The following is a 17,536-nucleotide window of genomic DNA, read 5'->3' as shown; positions in this document are numbered from 1 at the left end:
AGCCATTTCCTGGCTAATTATGGACATAAGTTAAATTAATCTTAATTTTGTACATTTGCTATTCGTGCCATCTTCACAGGGCAAGGCTATCAAGATGGCGCTATGGTCAACCGATATAGTCTGCAAAAGGGGATAGAGAGGGCAATGTTGCTATGTGTAATCCAAATTGAGTAACTTGTGGGGACATTTTTCAAATTTGGGCCGTGATGCCTGCACACAATAACCTACGCGCTTCGAACGCCGTCCGGGAATCTTGAACGTCCACTGTGACACGATCGGCGCGTAGTATTGTTAATGCACCCACAGTATTAACCAGGCTGGCCAACCGGATCTGAACCGGGAACCTGGGCACCACGGTGGCGAGATGTTAAACTGCCTCGCCTGGTTTCCAGGTGGTGGGTTCGATCCCGACCCTGACACCTGCTGTAATATTTGGAGCTTGTGTGCGTCTCTCCCCGTGATCGTGTGGATTTTTCTCCGTGTCCTCCAGTTTGTCCCTACACATTTAGAAACACGCATTTAGATTATTTGGCTGCTAGAAATGTCCACATGATATGCTACTTGATTGAACTATCATGTATGGCCAGGTCGCTTCTGAAAAAAAGTTAAATAGCTCAGTGGGCCTTACCTGGTGAAATGAAAAAAAAGTTACATTTCTAATCTAGTTAACCTCTGCAATAAGCAGCGAACGCACGACCACTGTTCATCCAGCCACGGGCAGCAACAACAAGTGTGACTTCGACAACTCACAGGAACACATGGCGCAAACACACACGATTCGTGAAGGTCATTAAGATTTTTATTTATTCTTAATCATTATTACCGCGGTCATCTTGCACACAAACGTACTTCTAATTCTCCCGGATCTATAAGGTGCACTTTTTTCCCCCCTCTTATTTGAAAGTGAAAGTTTGGGGTTTGTCTCGCAAACCGAGAGGATGTGTCTGTGACCAAGTTTGTTGAACTTCATTGACACCGTGCATCGAACTTTCCGGAGCGTCTTATGATCCCGAGAGAATACAGTGTAACACATACACACAAGCTGAGATATAGCGTACACACCACAACATCACGTGTCCTCAACTGCCAAATTTGTCCTTCCCCACACTTTGTCCTTCCCCCACACCTCCGATTAGCATGTTTGGCTACGTATGGTGCGCGAAAGAAATTCAACATACACTTCTTTCTCCGCTATTTTTTTAATATATAAAATTGCTTTACACGTTGAGCGTGCGACACGGCCATCGCTTACAATCCGCTAGTGCTCGTCATTTTACTTTTTCGGCGCGCCAAAGTGGACTTCGTCATCGACGGCGGTGGCGGTGTGTCGGTCGCCTTCACAGGTTAAACCACTCGTTCATGTTACCCCTCCGCGTGTCTCCCTTCTTCCTCTGCTCCTCGTTCTCGCGGAACATCCGCTCAAACGCTTCCAACGACTCGGGGTCCTCCTCCTTGGTCTCTTTCTCGGGGAATAGGTTGGGGAAGGTGAAGGTCTGCCCTTGAGCCTGGGGGAGGCGCGCAGGATACACGGGGAACGGAGAGGGGAGCGGAGCAATACCGTTGACTTCAGTGTTGCAGCCATGAAATTACTCTTGACACGATTCCACTGGTGGGGGTCTCTAAAATGCGAACAAGCAATGTACGTGCGCATGTTGAACTTCTTTCGCACCGTACGCAGCCAACCGTGCTAATCGGAGGTTGCAGCGAGGAATGCTAATTTAATTTTGTTTAAGTGTTTTAAACTAGTAATAGTTTAAGTGTTTAATAGTTTCGTTTTCATTAAAACGCATGAAAAAAAACGATCAAATAAATTAATAATCATATTGGCTGGGTGGCTTGGAGTTCAGAGCACTGACAGGTGGAGAGAGCGAATTGGAAAGCGTTAAACTGGCCGCTTGTTCCCCAGCTCGAATAATCACAATTTCAGTCACCCTATATACACATTTGTGGCAAAATGTATCGACAAGAGGCGGTCGGGCGGCTAAAAGATCAAGGCGCTGAGCAAGCACCATTGAGATCCTAGGTGCAAAGCCAGCTTCGAGCCAGCTGAGATTAAACCCAAACCAGGTTCTCGAGTGCAGTGAGTTCATAGTTTTAATAGTCACGATTTTTAAACGTCTTCGCTGTGTCACCTCTCCCTGCTCCTCACCAGTTGCACGTAGGCCACTTTGTAGTCGGGCTTCTTGAGGTGTTGATTCAGGTGGTTCTTCTTCTTGTTGGAACCTACAAAAAGAGGCACACAAGACCGCACGGTGAGATGAAACAATAAAATCAAGGCAGTTGTGTAGCGTGGATTTGGGTCGTTTCTCCCGCTACTCTAAAGATGTTTGATAAGTTGTTTTTGGTGTGGCTGCTGAGATCCTTAGGTATTTCCAGTAAATACTAAGAATCCTACCCGGGCACTAGTGTAAATTAGAAAACTTGCAGTTCTGCCCCTCTCATCAATTGTCCACTGGCACAGCCCGGACCGCACCGGTGCAGGGCCCTCAAAGTATGGCACGGGTGGTTTTCCACTGGCCATTTGACAAGAGCCAAGCTAGAACGAAACTGTGATAATATGCTGGTCTCACAAGACGACGTCCCAATCCGGCTCTGGGCCAAGCAGGGCCAGGGGCGGGGCTAATCAACTCGTTCAATGAATACGTGCGATGGCAGTCAGTGCGAGTGGACGGCGCCACCGCGCTTATCTGCACGCGTCCCGATTTTCATGTTTTTCACACGACGTCAATCGGCACGCAGCATCACCGCATCATCCGCATGCGTCTCAAGTTGAACGGCGCGTGTGACGTTTCATGGCGCAGTTCAGCTTCTGCGGTGTAAAAACAACCCGGAGCCTCCCGCGTCGCACCGAGCTGGCTCGCCATGGGCCCGGGCACGGCACAGTAGTGCGGTGCGAAGGAAGTATTTTCAGCGTGACCAAGACCACGTGGAGTTGCTCACCGTATTGGATTCTCGTCCTCACTTCCGCCACAGAGACGTTGTAAATTTTCTGTAGGTAGTTTTTGACGTCGAACTTGGTCATCCTGACGACGAAGGACAAATGTCGGTGGGGGTTTTACGCGGCTTGACGTCACATAGGCGTGCACTGCAATTGTGAAATACGCTGCCCCGTCGTTGGGTATACAAATGAGAATCGGAAGGAAATAAAGTGTTCTTAAAAAAATCACAATGACCAACGATAATGGCTTTTTTTTTTTTACACCACAGGTAATACGATTATCGTGGCGATTATTCCATCATCCGATCGTTAGCATCAAGCACGTTAGCGTCAACAGGAAAGCCAGGTGGGTAATTGTGGGCGTTTCTTTTTTTCTCCCCCCCGACGATTGTTCCTGCTGACGATTCCCAACGTGTGCGGCGCTCACTCCATGGAGACGCGGAACTGCACGGTGTCTTCAGGTAGCTCCTTCCCGGGCCGCACCATCTTCATGAAGAAGTTGGTGCGGAAGACGCGCAGCTGAGGGTTTCCATACTGGTAAATGGGCATGCTGGAACAACAGAATAATCATAATCTTTATTCATACTGGAGGAATCCGGATGAGCTGTAAAGTGATTTTTCACAAATGTCCAGTAGGGGCAGGTCACAACGTTAAAACAAACAATACAAAAGCATGCTGGAAGTGAAAGGTCAACAAATCATGGGAATAGGTTTTCCCCTTTTTTCCGGCAACAAAACAGGTGTTAAGATGTTAAAACACCAAACTGAAACCTTTCACAAGGAATCATGTCTGCATTAACAACAATACTTGTAATCAGAATGCAAACAAAAAACATACTCTGATAATATATGCATTGTCTTTTAAACTGATTGGTCCACACCAGAGATAGCTTTCTTTTGAGCCTAGTCTCAAAACGGTGTTGGTCTAACACTTTTGGCGTCCTATGATCTAACACCACCCAGTGAGTCGTGGGCAATTGTTTGACCATACCTCACCACAATGGTCTCATGCGGATTGGAACAGTGATTACCTGCTCAAATGAGCATCGAGGTGTTGCGCATCTCACGTTGACAGCCATAACCCAGTGGTGGGAGATTCCACACTCCTATGGTGGGGGCTCGTCTATCCATAGGACAACTACACTGTTTGACCTCCCCACAATGCGGTACCAAGTTTATTGACTCAGGAAGGATGATGGGCTGAGTTCACCCGCCGAAACCCCAAACCGGAAATTGAACTCGCAACCCGATAGCGAGTGGTTCGCTCTAGCGACCGAGTCAATTCCTGCTGCATTGCAGAAGTCAATTGTGCCAATACGCCTTCGACGTTTTGGGATTGCTGAAAGTGAAACACGATTGTGGCCTTTGGAGTGAGAGAGAAAAAAGGTAAGTTTTGGCGCGTTCCAATAAATAAAGGAGATCTCAATGGATCAGGCGGGTTCCGTTCTACACACGGGACACCGGGTTGCTGTAGGGACCGTGCTCCAACATTCGGCACGTGGTGACTTCACATGGATATTGGTCAGTTGTGAAGGGTGACTCAAAGGCAAAACACACACCCGCACACATAAACGTGTCTGCCGCGCGCCACCTGGGGGACACAGGCTAACCTACTCGCATTAATATTCCAATTAATTAGGTGACATTGAAATGAATCACTCGCTTACTCGGGACATTATTATTATTGAGCGATTGTAAAGAGCGGCGTGGCAACGCCGCTGGCAATTCCAACAGTTTAGCAGGGCGCATTTTTCGGCGATTCTTTTTAATTCGATGAACGGTCGTGCTAATGTGAAGCTCGCTTACCACCCTTGTCATTACAGCGTCACCAATAACGTCTGATAAGTTGGAGAGGTGTTTTTGCCCATAAGGGCTGTCCAATGATAAGCAGGGGAGGGGGGGTTGCTGCTTGCACAGAGATGGGGGAAGACACGAGGAGAGACACAGAGACGAGGAAGAGACATGGGGGTCAAGAAACAGAGAGACACAGACGCTGACATGCAAATATCGAGACATACACAGACATGCAGATATACTCGTACAGAGAGACCGAGACTTATACTCACAGTAGAGACAGACACGGAGAGACAGACACAGACATACAGATATACTCGTACAGAGAGACCGAGACTTTCTACTTACAGGAGAGTCAAACACGGAGAGACAGACACAGACATACAGATATACTCGTACAGAGAGACCCGATACTTATACTCACAGTAGAGACAAACACGAAGAGACATACACAGACATGCAGATATACTCGTACAGAGAGAACCGAGACTTTATACTTACAGGAGAGTCAAACACGGAGAGACAGACACAGACATACAGATATACTCGTACAGAGAGACCGAGACTTTATACGCACAGTAGAGTCAAACACGGAGAGACAGACACAGACATACAGATATACTCGTACAGAGAGACCGAGACTTTATACGCACAGTAGAGACAGACACAGGAGAGACAGACACAGACACACAGATATACTCGTACAGAGAGACCGAGACTTATACTCACAGTAGAGACAGACACAGGAGAGACAGACACAGACATACAGATATACTCGTACAGAGAGACCGAGACTTTATACTCACAGTAGAGACAGACACAGGAGAGACAGACACAGACATACAGATATACTCGTACAGAGAGAACCGAGACTTTATACGCACAGTAGAGACAGACACGGAGAGACAGACACAGACATACAGATATACTCGTACAGAGAGACCCAAGACTTTATACTCACAGGAGAGACAGACACAGGAGAGACAGACACAGACATACAGATATACTCGTGCAGAGAGACCGAGACTTATACTCACAGTAGAGACAAACACAGGAGAGACAGACACAGACATACAGATATACTCGTACAGAGAGACCGAGACTTATACTCACAGTAGAGACAAACACAGGAGAGACAGACACAGACATACAGATATACTCGTGCAGAGAGACCCGAGACTTTATACGCACAGGAGAGACAGACACAGAGAGACAGACACAGAAGAGACGTTCATGTAACAGGCACGGACATGTGGAGACGAGACGCTTCACAAACGCCATGCACGGAGAGACACACAGACAAGACACACAGAGACAGACGAGAGTTCTCACACGGGCGGACACGGGAGGCCACGCAATCAAGACAGAAGAGCGATACGCAGACACAGAGAGACAGATGTAAAATAGGCATTGCATCGATGCAAAGAATAGGAGACTCAAAGAGACGTATAGACGTAAATACAAGGTGACACAAGGAGACAGATACGTGTCCACTAAGTCGGGGGTCTCCCCCATCATTAACCGTCTATTTCACAATCACCTGTTTCACCTTCTGTCTGAAACGTTTTAATGAAGAAGGAAAAAAAAATCACAAAATATGCAACGTTAACCAGATCGAGGCCTAGCGCCTGCATTGGATCCCCGCCTCGCCTAGGCAGCGCTACCGCCTCTTTTAAACACCCCAACCCGGCGGCGCATCTATCCGAGGGTCGTTGAAGTCACGCAGGGGCCTAGTACTGCACATTTTTTACGCGGTTTTTCTTTCCCTCCCCCCCCTCCCCCTTACAACGACGAGTTTTAAAACAAAACAAAATATGTAAACGGAATTAAAATCCGCGCGTGTTTATCCGTGGCAAGTACTCACAGCACTCGACGAGCCATCGCCGAGATGTGTTTGTCAAGTAATTCACCGAACGGCGGCGCAGATCACCAGCGCGGCGCCGCAGCATTCGCTTCAATGTCAAGGGGAACGCGTGAACCACGCCACGTGTGTGTGTGTGCGCAACAAAGCGATCGCTGCAGAAGTTGTTGTTTTTTAATGGAGAATAAGGGCAACGACGACGAATACAGGCCGAGTGAGCTTCAACTCGTGCTGAAAAGAACTTTTAAATAAGTGTTGGTATAGAATGTGCGCGTCGTGAGTGCGTTTTAAGTAGGTAAGCGGTGGCCAGCGTTAATGGCTAGTCCCATATGGTCTAGTGGTTAGGATTCCTGGTTTTCACCCAGGCGGCCCGGGTTCAATTCCCGGTATGGGAACTAACGTTTTATTTTCCTCATTGGATTTGCTGGCTCGATGTGAGTTCGACACTTTTTTCGAGAACATTTATTGTCGTATTTTTTTTATTAATAGGATTACGCCGGTGGTAAAGCTATTACGTTTTATTCTTTGGTTCTTTCGCTAAAGTCACGTAGAATTATGTTGAATAAGTCACGTCTGCCATTCTTACTTTATAACGACAGTGCAAGTTCAAGTTGTTGAGACTCTTACGTTAATTTTATTGAACAGGATAACTTTTCTAATCAGCGGGCCTCTTGAGACTCCTATTACCCGCAGCAGCTGTAGGGCCCAACTAAAACTCCTAGTATTCGAGTCTGTTATTATGGATTATTACTCGCCTGATTGTCACATCCCATATTGTTTAGTGGTCAGGCTTCCTGATTTGCACTCGGGCTCCCCTTGTTGAATTCCCGTGAGGAAGAGTATATAATAATAATAGGGTTTTTCCCCTTTTTTCTGGCAACAAAACTGAAACCTTCATACAAGGAATCATGCGTGTACTAACCATAATAATTGTGGTCAAAATACAAACAAAAAAACACTATGATAAGATATGCATTGTCCTTGAAACTGATTGGTCCACACCAGAGACGGCTTTCTTTTGAGCCTCGTCTCAATATGAGTAAAAATATTGGTATACGAATACCAATGAATTGAATGTGACTTTGCCCAGCCTCCCATATGGTCTAGTGGTTAGGATTCCTGGTTTTCACCCAGGCGGCCCGGGTTCAATTCCCGGTATGGGAACAATTGTTTCATTTTCCTCATTGGATTTGCTGGCTTGATGTGAGTTCGACACTTTTTTCGGGAACATTTTTTGTAATATTTTTTATCAATTGGATTACGCCGATAGTAAAGCTATAACGTTTAATTCTTTGGTTCTTTCGTTAAAGTTACGTAGAGTTATGTTGAATAAGTCACGTGTACCATTCTTACTTTATAATGACAGTGCAAGTGTTGAGACTCTTACGTTAATTTTATTAAACAGGATACCTTTTCTAATCCGCGGCCCTTTTGAGACTCCTATTTTCCGCAGCAGCTGTTGGGCCCAACTAAAACTAGTCGGTTATTATGGATTATTACTCGCCTGATTGTCACATCCCATATAGTGTAGTGGTCAGGCTTCCTGATTTTCACTCAGGCTCCCCTTGTTGAATTCCCGTGAGGAAGAGTATATAATAATGCGGGTTTCTCCCCTTTTTTTCTGGCAACAAAACTGAAACCTTTATACGAGGAATCATGTGTGCATTAACCACAATACTTGTGGTCAAAATGCAAACAATAAACACACTATGATAAGATGTGCATTGTCCTTGAAACTGATTGGTCCACACCAGAGACGGCTTTCTTTTGAGCCTCGTCTCAATTGGTGTGAGACCAGAGGAAGCCAAAAGGCGTACAGCTCAAAGACAATGCACTATGAAAGTAATGAGGGCTCGGGGTGAGCATCTACATCATTAGACCTCTTTTGGCAGTACCAAAATATAATAATAGGGGTTTTCCCCTTTTTTCTGGCAACAAAAATTAAACCTTTTTACGACTTTTTGTTGCCAGAAAAAAGGGGAAAAACCACTATTATTATATTTTGGTACTGGCAAAGGAGGTCTAATGATGAAGAGGTGATAAGTTTGTCATTATATTTTAGTTTGGTTGCTGTGTCAACATCAACCACTTTTCTTTCTTGTATAGAAAACATAGTATCTTACATAGACGGCATGAGTGTCAGGTTGAATACGTATGGTTTTCAAATACTTTGATGATGATTGCGAAATCATCAAATCAGTTTGTGTGTAGATGTTGAGCAGATTGTTGCATCACGTGATCATGAGCGCTGAAAGCTTGGGGAGGCCTTAATCCAGCAGTGGACTGACCAAGGCTGATGGTGACGATGAAGAATGTAATGGTAGATGAGACATGGTTTCATTCACTTTTTCATGATAACTTTGCAAGTTTTTTTACAATATGAGTAAAAATATTGGTATATGAATACCAATGCATTTAATGTGAATTTGACCAGCCTCCCATATGGTCTAGTGGTTAGGATTCCTGGTTTTCACCCAGGCGGCCCGGGTTCAATTCCCGGTATGAGAACTGAAGTTTGATTTTCCTCATTGGATTTGCTGGTTCGATGTGAGTTCGACACTTTTTTCGGGGATATTTATTGTAATACTTTTTTTTATTAATTGGATTACGCCGGTAGTAAAGCTATTACGTTTTATTCTTTGGTTCTTTCGGTAAAGTCACGTAGAATTATGTTGAATAAGTCACATGTGCCATTCTTACTTTATAATCACAGTGCAAGTTGTTGAGACTCTTACGTTAATTTTATTGAACAGGATAACTTTTATAATCCGCGGCCCTCTTGAGACTCCTATTACCCGCAGCAGCTGTAGGGCCCAACTAAAACTCCTAGTATTCGAGTCTGTTATTATGGATTATTACTCGCCTGATTGTCACATCCCATATAGTGTAGTGGTCAGGCTTCCTGATTTTCACTCAGGCTCCCCTTGTTGAATTCCCGTGAGGAAGAGTATATAATAATGCGGGTTTCTCCCCTTTTTTCTGGCAACAAAACTGAAACCTTTATACGAGGAATCATGTGTGCATTAACCACAATACTTGTGGTCAAAATGCAAACAATAAACACACTATGATAAGATGTGCATTGTCCTTGAAACTGATTGGTCCACACCAGAGACGGCTTTCTTTTGAGCCTCGTCTCAATTGGTGTGAGACCAGAGGAAGCCAAAAGGCGTACAGCTCAAAGACAATGCACTATGAAAGTAATGAGGGCTCGGGGTGAGCATCTACATCATTAGACCTCTTTTGGCAGTACCAAAATAAAATAATAGAGGTTTTCCCCTTTTTTCTGGCAGCAAAAATTAAACCTTTTTACGACTTTTTGTTGCCAGAAAAAAGGGGAAAAACCACTATTATTATATTTTGGTACTGGCAAAGGAGGTCTAATGATGAAGAGGTGATAAGTTTGTCATTATATTTTAGTTTGGTTGCTGTGTCAACATCAAACACTTTTCTTTCTTGTATAGAAAACATAGTATCTTACATAGACGGCATGAGTGTCAGGTTGAATACGTATGGTTTTCAAATACTTTGATGATGATTGCGAAATCATCAAATCAGTTTGTGTGTAGATGTTGAGCAGATTGTTGCATCACGTGATCATGAGCGCTGAAAGCTTGGGGAGGCCTTAATCCAGCAGTGGACTGACCATGGCTGATGGTGACGATGAAGAATGTAATGCTAGATGAGACATGGTTTCATTCACTTTTTCATGATAACTTTGCAAGTTTTTTTACAATATGAGTAAAAATATTGGTATACGAATACCAATGCATTTAATGTGAATTTGCCCAGCCTCCCATATGGTCTAGTGGTTAGGATTCCTGGTTTTCACCCAGGCGGCCCGGGTTCAATTCCCGGTATGGGAACTGAAGTTTGATTTTCCTCATTGGATTTGCTGGTTCGATGTGAGTTCGACACTTTTTTCGGGGATATTTATTGTAATACTTTTTTTATTAATTGGATTACGCCGGTAGTAAAGCTATTACGTTTTATTCTTTGGTTCTTTCGGTAAAGTTACGTAGAATTATGTTGAATAAGTCACATGTGCCATTCTTACTTTATAATCACAGTGCAAGTTGTTGAGACTCTTACGTTAATTTTATTGAAAAGAATAACTTTTATAATCCGCGGCCCTCTTGAGACTCCTATTACCCGCAGCAGCTGTAGGGCCCAACTAAAACTCCTAGTATTCGAGTCTGTTATTATGGATTATTACTCGCCTGATTGTCACATCCCATATAGTGTAGTGGTCAGGCTTCCTGATTTTCACTCAGGCTCCCCTTGTTGAATTCCCGTGAGGAAGAGTATATAATAATGCGGGTTTCTCCCCTTTTTTCTGGCAACAAAACTGAAACCTTTATACGAGGAATCATGTGTGCATTAACCACAATACTTGTGGTCAAAATGCAAACAATAAACACACTATGATAAGATGTGCATTGTCCTTGAAACTGATTGGTCCACACCAGAGACGGCTTTCTTTTGAGCCTCGTCTCAATTGGTGTGAGACCAGAGGAAGCCAAAAGGCGTACAGCTCAAAGACAATGCACTATGAAAGTAATGAGGGCTCGGGGTGAGCATCTACATCTTTAGACCTCTTTTGGCAGTACCAAAATATAATAATAGGGGTTTTCCCCTTTTTTCTGGCAGCAAAAATTAAACCTTTTTACGACTTTTTGTTGCCAGAAAAAAGGGGAAAAACCACTATTATTATATTTTGGTACTGGCAAAGGAGGTCTAATGATGAAGAGGTGATAAGTTTGTCATTATATTTTAGTTTGGTTGCTGTGTCAACATCAACCACTTTTCTTTCTTGTATAGAAAACATAGTATCTTACATAGACGGCATGAGTGTCAGGTTGAATACGTATGGTTTTCAAATACTTTGATGATGATTGCGAAATCATCAAATCAGTTTGTGTGTAGATGTTGAGCAGATTGTTGCATCACGTGATCATGAGCGCTGAAAGCTTGGGGAGGCCTTAATCCAGCAGTGGACTGACCAAGGCTGATGGTGACGATGAAGAATGTAATGCTAGATGAGACATGGTTTCATTCACTTTTTCATGATAACTTTGCAAGTTTTTTTACAATATGAGTAAAAATATTGGTATATGAATACCAATGCATTTAATGTGAATTTGACCAGCCTCCCATATGGTCTAGTGGTTAGGATTCCTGGTTTTCACCCAGGCGGCCCGGGTTCAATTCCCGGTATGGGAACTGAAGTTTGATTTTCCTCATTGGATTTGCTGGTTCGATGTGAGTTCGACACTTTTTTCGGGGATATTTATTGTAATACTTTTTTTATTAATTGGATTACGCCGGTAGTAAAGCTATTACGTTTTATTCTTTGGTTCTTTCGGTAAAGTCACGTAGAATTATGTTGAATAAGTCACATGTGCCATTCTTACTTTATAATCACAGTGCAAGTTGTTGAGACTCTTACGTTAATTTTATTGAAAAGAATAACTTTTATAATCCGCGGCCCTCTTGAGACTCCTATTACCCGCAGCAGCTGTAGGGCCCAACTAAAACTCCTAGTATTCGAGTCTGTTATTATGGATTATTACTCGCCTGATTGTCACATCCCATATAGTGTAGTGGTCAGGCTTCCTGATTTTCACTCAGGCTCCCCTTGTTGAATTCCCGTGAGGAAGAGTATATAATAATGCGGGTTTCTCCCCTTTTTTCTGGCAACAAAACTGAAACCTTTATACGAGGAATCATGTGTGCATTAACCACAATACTTGTGGTCAAAATGCAAACAATAAACACACTATGATAAGATGTGCATTGTCCTTGAAACTGATTGGTCCACACCAGAGACGGCTTTCTTTTGAGCCTCGTCTCAATTGGTGTGAGACCAGAGGAAGCCAAAAGGCGTACAGCTCAAAGACAATGCACTATGAAAGTAATGAGGGCTCGGGGTGAGCATCTACATCTTTAGACCTCTTTTGGCAGTACCAAAATATAATAATAGGGGTTTTCCCCTTTTTTCTGGCAGCAAAAATTAAACCTTTTTACGACTTTTTGTTGCCAGAAAAAAGGGGAAAAACCACTATTATTATATTTTGGTACTGGCAAAGGAGGTCTAATGATGAAGAGGTGATAAGTTTGTCATTATATTTTAGTTTGGTTGCTGTGTCAACATCAACCACTTTTCTTTCTTGTATAGAAAACATAGTATCTTACATAGACGGCATGAGTGTCAGGTTGAATACGTATGGTTTTCAAATACTTTGATGATGATTGCGAAATCATCAAATCAGTTTGTGTGTAGATGTTGAGCAGATTGTTGCATCACGTGATCATGAGCGCTGAAAGCTTGGGGAGGCCTTAATCCAGCAGTGGACTGACCAAGGCTGATGGTGACGATGAAGAATGTAATGCTAGATGAGACATGGTTTCATTCACTTTTTCATGATAACTTTGCAAGTTTTTTTACAATATGAGTAAAAATATTGGTATATGAATACCAATGCATTTAATGTGAATTTGACCAGCCTCCCATATGGTCTAGTGGTTAGGATTCCTGGTTTTCACCCAGGCGGCCCGGGTTCAATTCCCGGTATGGGAACTGAAGTTTGATTTTCCTCATTGGATTTGCTGGTTCGATGTGAGTTCGACACTTTTTTCGGGGATATTTATTGTAATACTTTTTTTTATTAATTGGATTACGCCGGTAGTAAAGCTATTACGTTTTATTCTTTGGTTCTTTCGGTAAAGTCACGTAGAATTATGTTGAATAAGTCACATGTGCCATTCTTACTTTATAATCACAGTGCAAGTTGTTGAGACTCTTACGTTAATTTTATTGAAAAGGATAACTTTTATAATCCGCGGCCCTCTTGAGACTCCTATTACCCGCAGCAGCTGTAGGGCCCAACTAAAACTCCTAGTATTCGAGTCTGTTATTATGGATTATTACTCGCCTGATTGTCACATCCCATATAGTGTAGTGGTCAGGCTTCCTGATTTTCACTCAGGCTCCCCTTGTTGAATTCCCGTGAGGAAGAGTATATAATAATGCGGGTTTCTCCCCTTTTTTCTGGCAACAAAACTGAAACCTTTATACGAGGAATCATGTGTGCATTAACCACAATACTTGTGGTCAAAATGCAAACAATAAACACACTATGATAAGATGTGCATTGTCCTTGAAACTGATTGGTCCACACCAGAGACGGCTTTCTTTTGAGCCTCGTCTCAATTGGTGTGAGACCAGAGGAAGCCAAAAGGCGTACAGCTCAAAGACAATGCACTATGAAAGTAATGAGGGCTCGGGGTGAGCATCTACATCATTAGACCTCTTTTGGCAGTACCAAAATATAATAATAGGGGTTTTCCCCTTTTTTCTGGCAACAAAAATTAAACCTTTTTACGACTTTTTGTTGCCAGAAAAAAGGGGAAAACCCACTATTCTTATATTTTGGTACTGGCAAAGGAGGTCTAATGATGAAGAGGTGATAAGTTTGTCATTATATTTTAGTTTGGTTGCTGTGTCAACATCAACCACTTTTCTTTCTTGTATAGAAAACATAGTATCTTACATAGACGGCATGAGTGTCAGGTTGAATACGTATGGTTTTCAAAAACTTTGATGATGATTGCGAAATCATCAAATCAGTTTGTGTGTAGATGTTGAGCAGATTGTTGCATCACGTGACCATGAGCGCTGAAAGCTTGGGGAGGCCTTAATCCAGCAGTGGACTGACCATGGCTGATGGTGACGATGAAGAATGTAATGCTAGATGAGACATGGTTTCATTCACTTTTTCATGATAACTTTGCAAGTTTTTTTACAATATGAGTAAAAATATTGGTATATGAATACCAATGCATTTAATGTGAATTTGACCAGCCTCCCATATGGTCTAGTGGTTAGGATTCCTGGTTTTCACCCAGGCGGCCCGGGTTCAATTCCCGGTATGGGAACTAAAGCTTGATTTTCCTCATTGGATTTGCTGGCTCGATGTGAGTTCTACACTTTTTTCGGGGATATTTATTGTAATACTTTTTTTTTATTAATTGGATTACGCCGGTAGTAAAGCTATTACGTTTTATTCTTTGGTTCTTTCGGTAAAGTCACGTAGAATTATGTTGAATAAGTCACATGTGCCATTCTTACTTTATAATCACAGTGCAAGTTGTTGAGACTCTTACGTTAATTTTATTGAAAATGATAACTTTTATAATCCGCGGCCCTCTTGAGACTCCTATTACCCGCAGCAGCTGTAGGGCCCAACTAAAACTCCTAGTATTCGAGTCTGTTATTATGGATTATTACTCGCCTGATTGTCACATCCCATATAGTGTAGTGGTCAGGCTTCCTGATTTTCACTCAGGCTCCCCTTGTTGAATGCCCGTGAGGAAGAGTATATAATAATGCGGGTTTCTCCACTTTTTTCTGGCAACAAAACTGAAACCTTTATACGAGGAATCATGTGTGCATTAACCACAATACTTGTGGTCAAAATGCAAACAATAAACACACTATGATAAGATGTGCATTGTCCTTGAAACTGATTGGTCCACACCAGAGACGGCTTTCTTTTGAGCCTCGTCTCAATTGGTATGAGACCAGAGTAAGCCAAAAGGCGTACAGCTCAAAGACAATGCACTATGAAAGTAATGAGGGCTCGGGGTGAGCATCTACATCATTAGACCTCTTTTGGCAGTACCAAAATATAATAATAGGGGTTTTCCCCTTTTTTCTGGCAACAAAAATTAAACCTTTTTACGACTTTTTGTTGCCAGAAAAAAGGGGAAAACCCACTATTATTATATTTTGGTACTGGCAAAGGAGGTCTAATGATGAAGAGGTGATAAGTTTGTCATTATATTTTAGTTTGGTTGCTGTGTCAACATCAACCACTTTTCTTTCTTGTATAGAAAACATAGTATCTTACATAGACGGCATGAGTGTCAGGTTGAATACGTATGGTTTTCAAAAACTTTGATGATGATTGCGAAATCATCAAATCAGTTTGTGTGTAGATGTTGAGCAGATTGTTGCATCACGTGACCATGAGCGCTGAAAGCTTGGGGAGGCCTTAATCCAGCAGTGGACTGACCATGGCTGATGGTGACGATGAAGAATGTAATGCTAGATGAGACATGGTTTCATTCACTTTTTCATGATAACTTTGCAAGTTTTTTTACAATATGAGTAAAAATATTGGTATATGAATACCAATGCATTTAATGTGAATTTGACCAGCCTCCCATATGGTCTAGTGGTTAGGATTCCTGGTTTTCACCCAGGCGGCCCGGGTTCAATTCCCGGTATGGGAACTAAAGCTTGATTTTCCTCATTGGATTTGCTGGCTCGATGTGAGTTCTACACTTTTTTCGGGGATATTTATTGTAATACTTTTTTTTATTAATTGGATTACGCCGGTAGTAAAGCTATTACGTTTTATTCTTTGGTTCTTTCGGTAAAGTCACGTAGAATTATGTTGAATAAGTCACATGTGCCATTCTTACTTTATAATCACAGTGCAAGTTGTTGAGACTCTTACGTTAATTTTATTGAAAATGATAACTTTTATAATCCGCGGCCCTCTTGAGACTCCTATTACCCGCAGCAGCTGTAGGGCCCAACTAAAACTCCTAGTATTCGAGTCTGTTATTATGGATTATTACTCGCCTGATTGTCACATCCCATATAGTGTAGTGGTCAGGCTTCCTGATTTTCACTCAGGCTCCCCTTGTTGAATGCCCGTGAGGAAGAGTATATAATAATGCGGGTTTCTCCCCTTTTTTCTGGCAACAAAACTGAAACCTTTATACGAGGAATCATGTGTGCATTAACCACAATACTTGTGGTCAAAATGCAAACAATAAACACACTATGATAAGATGTGCATTGTCCTTGAAACTGATTGGTCCACACCAGAGACGGCTTTCTTTTGAGCCTCGTCTCAATTGGTGTGAGACCAGAGGAAGCCAAAAGGCGTACAGCTCAAAGACAATGCACTATGAAAGTAATGAGGGCTCGGGGTGAGCATCTACATCATTAGACCTCTTTTGGCAGTACCAAAATATAATAATAGGGGTTTTCCCCTTTTTTCTGGCAACAAAAATTAAACCTTTTTACGACTTTTTGTTGCCAGAAAAAAGGGGAAAAACCACTATTATTATATTTTGGTACTGGCAAAGGAGGTCTAATGATGAAGAGGTGATAAGTTTGTCATTATATTTTAGTTTGGTTGCTGTGTCAACATCAACCACTTTTCTTTCTTGTATAGAAAACATAGTATCTTACATAGACGGCATGAGTGTCAGGTTGAATACGTATGGTTTTCAAATACTTTGATGATGATTGCGAAATCATCAAATCAGTTTGTGTGTAGATGTTGAGCAGATTGTTGCATCACGTGATCATGAGCGCTGAAAGCTTGGGGAGGCCTTAATCCAGCAGTGGACTAACCATGGCTGATGGTGACGATGAAGAATGTAATGGTAGATGAGACATGGTTTCATTCACTTTTTCATGATAACTTTGCAAGTTTTTTTACAATATGAGTAAAAATATTGGTATATGAATACCAATGCATTTAATGTGAATTTGCCCAGCCTCCCATATGGTCTAGTGGTTAGGATTCCTGGTTTTCACCCAGGCGGCCCGGGTTCAATTCCCGGTATGGGAACTGAAGTTTGATTTTCCTCATTGGATTTGCTGGTTCGATGTGAGTTCGACACTTTTTTCGGGGATATTTTTTGTAATACTTTTTTTATTAATTGGATTACGCCGGTAGTAAAGCTATTACGTTTTATTCTTTGGTTCTTTCGGTAAAGTTACGTAGAATTATGTTGAATAAGTCACATGTGCCATTCTTACTTTATAATCACAGTGCAAGTTGTTGAGACTCTTACGTTAATTTTATTGAAAAGGATAACTTTTATAATCCGCGGCCCTCTTGAGACTCCTATTACCC

At 42.4% G+C, this 17,536-nt stretch overlaps 1 protein-coding gene and 9 non-coding genes across 10 annotated transcripts; 9 read left to right on the top strand and 1 right to left on the bottom strand.

Moving 5' to 3' along the window:
- Window positions 1-777: 777 nt before the first annotated feature.
- Window positions 778-6,919, bottom strand: MRPL23 (mitochondrial ribosomal protein L23). The gene is made up of 5 exons (XM_032957990.2): window positions 6,597-6,919; window positions 3,366-3,488; window positions 2,941-3,023; window positions 2,150-2,223; window positions 778-1,505 (listed from the first exon to the last, which is right to left on the bottom strand). Exons 1-5 carry the CDS (start codon window positions 6,611-6,613, stop codon window positions 1,338-1,340), a joined length of 465 nt encoding a protein of 154 aa, XP_032813881.1. The 5' UTR covers window positions 6,614-6,919; the 3' UTR covers window positions 778-1,337.
- TRNAE-UUC (transfer RNA glutamic acid (anticodon UUC)) lies at window positions 6,917-6,988 on the top strand. The gene has a single exon. It is a non-coding gene; the product is annotated as a tRNA-Glu (tRNA).
- A 697-nt stretch (window positions 6,989-7,685) lies between these two features.
- On the top strand, window positions 7,686-7,757 carry TRNAE-UUC (transfer RNA glutamic acid (anticodon UUC)). The gene has a single exon. It is a non-coding gene; the product is annotated as a tRNA-Glu (tRNA).
- Window positions 7,758-9,029: 1,272 nt separating this feature from the next.
- TRNAE-UUC (transfer RNA glutamic acid (anticodon UUC)) lies at window positions 9,030-9,101 on the top strand. The gene has a single exon. It is a non-coding gene; the product is annotated as a tRNA-Glu (tRNA).
- A 1,286-nt stretch (window positions 9,102-10,387) lies between these two features.
- TRNAE-UUC (transfer RNA glutamic acid (anticodon UUC)) lies at window positions 10,388-10,459 on the top strand. Its single transcript has one exon. It is a non-coding gene; the product is annotated as a tRNA-Glu (tRNA).
- A 1,285-nt stretch (window positions 10,460-11,744) lies between these two features.
- On the top strand, window positions 11,745-11,816 carry TRNAE-UUC (transfer RNA glutamic acid (anticodon UUC)). The gene has a single exon. It is a non-coding gene; the product is annotated as a tRNA-Glu (tRNA).
- A 1,285-nt stretch (window positions 11,817-13,101) lies between these two features.
- On the top strand, window positions 13,102-13,173 carry TRNAE-UUC (transfer RNA glutamic acid (anticodon UUC)). Its single transcript has one exon. It is a non-coding gene; the product is annotated as a tRNA-Glu (tRNA).
- Window positions 13,174-14,459: 1,286 nt separating this feature from the next.
- Window positions 14,460-14,531, top strand: TRNAE-UUC (transfer RNA glutamic acid (anticodon UUC)). The gene has a single exon. It is a non-coding gene; the product is annotated as a tRNA-Glu (tRNA).
- A 1,287-nt stretch (window positions 14,532-15,818) lies between these two features.
- On the top strand, window positions 15,819-15,890 carry TRNAE-UUC (transfer RNA glutamic acid (anticodon UUC)). Its single transcript has one exon. It is a non-coding gene; the product is annotated as a tRNA-Glu (tRNA).
- A 1,286-nt stretch (window positions 15,891-17,176) lies between these two features.
- TRNAE-UUC (transfer RNA glutamic acid (anticodon UUC)) lies at window positions 17,177-17,248 on the top strand. The gene has a single exon. It is a non-coding gene; the product is annotated as a tRNA-Glu (tRNA).
- Window positions 17,249-17,536: the final 288 nt, after the last annotated feature.

This window comes from Petromyzon marinus, chromosome 21, assembly GCF_048934315.1.
Source record: "Petromyzon marinus isolate PM22_M1 ecotype Great Lakes invasive population chromosome 21, UKy_Petmar_22M1.pri1.0, whole genome shotgun sequence".
Taxonomy (NCBI): Eukaryota; Metazoa; Chordata; class Hyperoartia; order Petromyzontiformes; family Petromyzontidae; genus Petromyzon; species Petromyzon marinus.
This window is presented reverse-complemented; position numbering and strand designations above follow the sequence as displayed.

Excerpts from the sequence above, each read along its gene's own strand:
- MRPL23 (XM_032957990.2), bottom strand. Across the intron at positions 3,024-3,365 it reads CAGTTCCGCGTCTCCATGGA|GATGACCAAGTTCGACGTCA; the intron begins GTGAGCGCCGCA and ends CTTCGTCGTCAG. Across the intron at positions 1,506-2,149 it reads AAGTGGCCTACGTGCAACTG|GCTCAAGGGCAGACCTTCAC; the intron begins GTGAGGAGCAGG and ends CGCCTCCCCCAG.